We start from the raw sequence: 7,241 nt of genomic DNA on the forward strand, positions 1-7,241 counted from the left end.
CATCGTTTCTGTGATAAAAAGCCGATCGAAACGACGACGAAAGAGGTCGCGACGATCTTTGAATATTCTGCGAAGGGCGGAAAGAGATTCGCCTCCACCGAATCGACTTCTTGACGCTTTGATGCAGCTTAGAAAGATAGAGTTCATCTAAACGGAAATGAAGATTCCTTGGAAGCCGCCGCTGAACGATATCGCATTTTTTGGCTCGAGTCATCTGCCCTCTAATACGCAGCCGCTGGCTTCTATTGGTTTCGATTCTTTTGGAAATTGAAGCGGTATTACTGAATACTGCGTTGGCGGATGTTTGGATTCAAATTGAGATTTTTATGCGGTGAATTATGAAAATACGAAATATGCCTGTAATACGGTTTCTCGTTTATAAGAATTTATATATTACTGGCTTTATAAATATAGAGAAAAATAAGGAATTCAATCTTGGACACTTTTTTGTAAGTGTACTTTAAATTGATGTTCGTGAAAGTCTATGTAATTGCGGAACATAATGTAATAGTTCCTTTTTCTATAATCTGCTCCTTCGACGAAAAGTTTCGTTTACGAAATCGCTTCTACTTCTTCTTTCCACTTTCGTGATATTCTTCCAATCTTCTTTCTTTAAGTTCAATATCAAACTTAAGACTTATATCTTCCATTTCCTCTTTTTTCTATTTTTCGGGAATGGGAAAGAAACTCTTCTTAACAATACGTACTAACGTAAGGAACAAACACTTTATTTAATTTTCTCAGAAACAATTTCAGAAGAAACCTTCATTCTTCAACAATCTAACTACCTCAACTATCTAAATACCTCAACCCCTTAAGAGAGCAAAATTTATGATGTAATTATAAAGTTTACGTTCCCCGTTCCATTTGTCATTCAATTAATACCTACAGTTTCGTCGAAACTGAATTACTTTTTGAAGAACCCCATTCTATCATTTTTCTACCATCCTCCGAAACCGGTGACAATATTAAAAAAATATTCATCGACCCATAACCATATCGCTCCCTCTCGATGCGTGCTCTTGACCTCGCGTTGGTAGCCGCCGTTCGTACCCTCTCGCGATCTCCTTTAATGAAACCTTACTCGGTCCTATTTGAATAATCCTGCTTAATTAAACTCCACTCCTCGGCCTAATGCCCGACCTTAGGAGGCGGATTATCTCACATTAACCGTTGATGTTGCCCCGCAGTCGATTCGCGGGGAAAATTTTTCCTAGCCTACAGAAGATAAAGCCGCATCCTCGGTGCGGCAGGGTAATTCCGTCGCAAGCCGAGTCTCCGAATCACGGCGGGGGCATTAAAGACACTCTCAACCGTTTGTCAAAGTTAAACCGTGGAACTTGAGCGATTCTCCATCGTTTGCTTTAAAAGCAAGACGGATTCCCCATTGTCCCGCGGGCACGGGAATCCACGTCATTAAAAGCTCCCGCTAGTTTACACTTTACCTCGCCGAGAACAATGCAAATTGTCCCAGTCCCAGCCGCCCAAACCCTTCTTCTATCCCCTTCCCCGCTATAAAGTGCGCAATCGAGCCTCCCTGACAAGGAACAATGTAATTGATCGCGTGAAACGCCTCGATTATGCTTGCCCAGATTGACACGCGACCCGATTCGCGAATGAATTGATTGGCAGCATGATTTTTGTTAACTGGCCCGGGGCAGGCGAAATCGATCGCGGCAGCCGAATTGACAGAAATCAGGGGTGCAATGACAGAGACCCCGATCGACGGAAGTTCCGTCGACAGGTCTGACAATTAACTCGATTTGACAAACTTCCTGATAGAAACTTCGATTACTCTGCATTGTCGATCTGTATGGTCAATTAGAATCTCGAAAATCCCTCTGTCCCTGCCGCGGACGAGCCATCCACTCCAGATTATATCGAACACGGTGTTTATCCATTCTCCTTGGTGGGATTCGACAGATTTAAAATATTTTTTCTGCATGAAATTCGTAGGCCGTACGGGAAGATATAGGTATTGATTTGTGCGCAAAGTTTTCCGTTTCGGAGTTACGTTTTCATGATCGGAAAAAGGGAAGAGAATGTATTGTTTATTGGAATTTGAGAATCGTATTCCTGTAATCCAATTTATCTGAAACATTTTGTTTCTATGAATTACATGCACTATGTACTTTAAACAAAATTTAAAATGTACAGAAATATAGAGGGCAGTCCTTTACAGAATATAAAACAATGTAATGTTCATTTGTAAATGAAAAACACGATAAAATTACGTGATAAAGTGTTGGTAGATTTCCCAATGTTAATATTGTTAACAAAGAAGAAAACTATGGTAATCACCGAAGAATATTCTCAAAGTGTACAGCTACAATTTGCATAACCGATGAGGTATTAAATCGACATCATATTTATAAACAGACGGCCATCATTGTGGTCCGTAAAAGTAAACATAATACCAATTGTCTACTCAGCCCGATACTTCCTGCCAAAAACAATAACACCCAAATACTCGGAAAACGGTCGAACAAAACGAATCCTCACAAAATCCCAGTCGAACCGAAAAATCTACCAGATATTTATCTAACAGCACCATAGATCCTCCTTCGCGAGAAGTAACAGCCTTAACCTTTTTCGTTTCCGTTATCTCCAATGCGTAACAGGTAGCATCTCGATCCTCGCGAACCCGATCGAGAGTGGAAAGAATTGAACGAAAGTACGATCGGACATAACAGTCGGGGCTGGTTGGGACCATATTTTCCGCAAATATGTGTCGGAAACCGTGCACGACTCTCGGTCGTCGCTTAAATATAGAATATAGACACTGTGAACATGTATATGTACATATGTGTGTACACGCGCGTATGCGTGTGTGTGTGTATGTGTGTGTATTGCACTCACCGAGTACCAGCAGCAGCAGAACTTGTTGCGGGAGCCGAGCCAGCATTGTGGGCTCCACCACTCGCACATTTATGAATTGAAATCGGCCGATCACGCCGCGCACCGATTCTACCCTTACGATCACAGCTGCCCCTTGCAACAACATTCATTTAACGTTCCTCGAAGCTTCCTCGGGTCGCGTTGCCCCTCAGCTCCCGGCCCGTTCTCGCCCTCTAGCTCCTGTCACACCGCCACCGCACACACAACCACAAATGAGAATCGATCCCACACTGGTCACGCACCTATTCGTCGCGCGTGGACACGAATCGGGCCGGCGTGGCGCCGTGGTCCGCGACGATCTCTCAGCCCGCACTCGCCGATGCAAAAACACACAACGCTTCCGGCACACGCGCGCGCGAGCGAGCGCCGCCCGGCCGCCGCTCTACTCGCGCCGGTATCCCGTCCGACGCATGATCCGACGCGGTCAACTGAAATATCATTGGCGGGCTCGACGTGCAAATTGCCGGCGACAAGCGCCCGCACGCCTGATCGCGAGGATTTGCCCGCCGGGGATGTTACACCTCCGTGGACCCCTCGACACCAATTTGATTTGGCGGACGGTATTGTCGGGTGGCGTCGATTTTCGAACTCGAAACTCGGTGCCCCCGTTTTCCGCGGTAAATATTTTTTGGTCTCGCTTCCACAGGGAAGAGAAAGAGTAACAATGGGAAGGATAATTTGATGGAGATGGTAGGCGGAACGGGAACTCAGTGGAAATCCGTGCCGGTTGGTACTGGAGGTTTCGTAGAATTGTTCGAAGAGTTGAAGCTGTATTTGTTCGATTATTAAATATTTTTCTGAGTTTGGTGATATTGTTATTAAGAATTTATTAAAAAAAAGAACAGAATTATAAACATGTTCCACATCAATCTTTGCTCCAACGTACAATAATTGGTAACAGAAGAATAATATTTAATTCGAATTCAAAAGAATTGAGTAATATTCATGTTTGTTCGATTGTGTTTCAGATCTGCACCTCGTGTTTGACACGTTATTGTAAGGCAAGGCGTTAAATGCTAAGAAATATGCAGTACTGAAAGCGAAAGTGAAAGCTAAACACGACCAATGAAGGATAATTAAAATTGTAGTAAATATTCTAAGGGAACGTATGGAAGCATTGCCGAATTCGAAAACCAACAGACATTTTCTTCGGAGGAGTTACTTCGCCGTGACTTTCAGGTAGCCGAAAAGTTCCTTCAACGCGATTAGCCTCGTTAATCGATTCGACAGGTTTAGGTGTCCGTATTTTTCTCGGGGCACGTAAATCTTGAGGGCTTTTGTAATTACAATTTTGTCGAACTACCGGCTGCCGTCGAGCAGAGACTAAACACTCGATATTTTATCGAGTGGGCACTCCTCCGCGCTTCTCGCGACTACTCTCCACGATTCGCAATTACTGCCAGCGATGCCGAGCGATGCCGAGCGATGATCTCGCGGAATATTCAGCACGCTCCGCTTTAAGGTGCACCTTTATCTCACGTCGCGCGGACAGGCCGCGTTTTTCACGCTAATTAGCAAGCCGGCACGGCTCTTTTATTTCATTCCGCACGAATTGTTTACCCTAACTGTTAATCTTCCGCTGGCTGGGAGCGAAATAAAAATGGCCCTCTAACCGGCGGCGTGCACGTGGGAAAAGAAGAATCATTGGTCATCGTGGAAGCTCGCGCGTGAACTTTTCATTCGCCTGTTTTTTCTTTGACAGACTGAATATGCATGACCACGGCCGTTTTGCAAAAATCGTCCGCTTTCTGCGATATTTTCCTTTTCTCTCATTTCACCAATTTCGAAAGTCCACCTCGACCACGGCCAACTTTAAATATGCGCCACGAATATCACCGTAACATCGGGACATGGGAAACCTGCGTCACGTGCATAATTGTCCACGACATCAATAATACAAGCGGATTTTTACGCGACTCAGCTAGAAAGAAAGTGTTGTTCAACTGTAATTCGAGAATTAAACTCTTTCCCGCGGGACCACGTTACGCGGGATTAAGTTCTTTCCCTTCTTTCTCGTGCCGTAAACAGTTTGCTAGTTTCCGTACCCCTGTCCCAAACGATTATCCTCCGCCGCGACGCGTCTTCTCGCCGCATAAATCGGCTCGACATTCACCGTGACGTGGAAAAAAGGCACTTCGCGTAAAATGCGAACATACTTCGCCGCTAAAAGCGCACGGCACACGCGAATTTCCAAAAATGAAGTCGTAAAGCGAGCGCGATTAAAAAAGAAAGGGTTGTGGAAAAAGGAAGACACGAAATTGCCCGATAATCCGATCACGTATTTTACCAGACGGGGCCACAGCCCGCGCGAATTATCTTATCAAACTCGTCCCTCGAATTATGGCGATCTCCCGAGGCCGCTTGGCCCGCTGCCGAGATTTTTCGTGGATATTTTTGTCGCGGCCGTGCATCGGCCCCTGCCTCCGTCCGCGCGGCGATCGACTAAAATGTAACGCGGAGGCCTAACATCCTCCCCGGCGGAGGCGGCAATAAATCTACCGTTTGAATGGGGGTGCGGAGCGTTCGGACACCTCGTGTATCACTTGATCCAGCCGGGGCAGCGGAGGACGGGTGTATATCGCGTTCTCGAACAATAGAACTCCTCCACTGTGTCGTACGGCCGCGCACTGCGTTTCGTTCCCCGGGGATCGGTTATCGGCTGACGATTTTCCGACACGTGGCGACGATCGAAAAATCAGCGCATCCCGTGATCGCCTTTCGGTACAGGAAAAGAGCCACAACAACCGACGCGTCGCACGCGGAGTCTCACCGCCGACTGACTAGCGCGACTCTTCTTCGCTCTCACCCCTCCTGCCCGACGCCAGACCGCTTCTCGCCGCGGCCACGAGAAGCAGACGCGCCCGCCCGGTTTCGCCACGCGGCTCTATAGGTCTCCAGCCTTGGAAGTTTAATAAGATAGTTTATGCTCACGGGATTTAGTGCTTTACAAAGGGAAGTGTTAAGTTACGCCTGTCTGTTTGATCTGGTTCTTCATTTTCCGGCTGACGCCGTGCGCCGATGCCCGTGTGATCCGCTGAAGTTTCGTTGTCTCTAGCGATTGCCGTGCTTGTCGTTATGGAAATTGGAGAGTTTCTGATATAGAGATTTAAACACGAAGTTTGGGCTTTCAGATTCCTGTTTTGGAAGTTAGGGTCTATCCATTTCTGTGCTGTCGTGAATCTTTGAGGAAGTGACTTTTTATGGAGTGCGATTTGTGGCAATAAGTGTGCTAATACTTTATTTACTTCAATTATTTGTAGACTGTTGTGGCCCTGTAATGAGGCGATTTTTTATAGAGTAAGATATCTCGCAATAAGTGTACCAGAACTTTGCTTATTTAAATTATTTGTAGATCGTTTGTTCTATAGAAATATGATTCAAGTAAATTTTGAATGGTATCGAAGAAAGCATACAATGTAACAATTAATTTTTTCTTATTTTAGTTTAAGAACTCTATAGTTGTTAAAAATAATAACGATGAACGATATGATATTCTAAAAATGTTTTTATAATACATACGATCTAATGATTGAAGTTTGTACAAACATGAAGAGTTCATTTACCACATTCATTTAATTTTTTAAAATATGACTCTAGAAATTTCTCTGAAATAGCACATATAGACCCGGGAACTCTTCCAAAATTCACGCATGGCTGCTAAAAAAACAGAGACATGAAAGCTCGCTGTGTTAGTTTAATTTTGACTGCGTAGGGTTTGTTGACGGTATAAGCTTATTTGTAATGCGAGCAGACAGCTTGGCGGCAGCCATGTTATATGTTTACATTTTCGTTATACGAATTTGGAGAAAAACGAGTTCACGTCGCTGGAATGAAATAGTGGAATTCTTGTAACTGAATGTTTACTGTACTAGAATATGTTGAATTGAAAGGGTATTGATATTTCAACAAATTGATCGTGACCTGTTGTCAGCTCTAGTAAATTGGTTTACAGCGATTCTACATCCGGAAAAAACAATCAATCGAGCAAACTAAACGTTATAATATATATCTATTCGCAGAATTTTAACAGAAATATTTTCAAGAAATACAGAAAGAAATACAATGGTAACAGTCGTTGTATACAAATAAAAAAATTGCATGAACACAAATATGTAGATTTGTATATAAACTATAAAACATGAAAATTGAACAGTGATTCAATGAAATTTAGTCATCTCCAAACTTTGAGAAAACATGGTAGCAATTACTTTCCTTATTTTCTTTGTTTATAATAGTAAAAATGATCCAATATTTTAAAATTCTTTTTCATAAATTTCTAACATGTTATATTCCAATTGTCTTCATTGTATTTTAAATATTCCCTTCCACTTATTTGATATAAA

General features: G+C 43.5%; 1 protein-coding gene across 6 annotated transcripts in view; it reads right to left on the minus strand.

Annotated features, from left to right (window-relative positions):
- Window positions 1-5,689, minus strand: part of Neto (Neuropilin and tolloid-like) — a 209,142-nt gene extending 203,453 nt beyond the window's left edge. The window contains exons 1-2 of one of the 6 annotated variants that reach the window (XM_031986513.2): window positions 5,669-5,689; window positions 2,860-3,078 (exon numbers count right to left, since the gene is read on the minus strand). In XM_031986513.2, coding sequence (XP_031842373.1) covers window positions 2,860-3,004 — 145 coding nt within the window. In that variant the 5' untranslated portion in view covers window positions 3,005-3,078; window positions 5,669-5,689. The other 5 variants (XM_031986512.2, XM_031986511.2, XM_031986510.2 and 2 more) reach the window with 5 other exon arrangements.
- Between the last annotated feature and the right edge of the window lie 1,552 nt (window positions 5,690-7,241).

This window comes from Nomia melanderi, chromosome 9 (assembly GCF_051020985.1).
Source record: "Nomia melanderi isolate GNS246 chromosome 9, iyNomMela1, whole genome shotgun sequence".
Classification (NCBI taxonomy): domain Eukaryota; kingdom Metazoa; phylum Arthropoda; class Insecta; order Hymenoptera; family Halictidae; genus Nomia; species Nomia melanderi.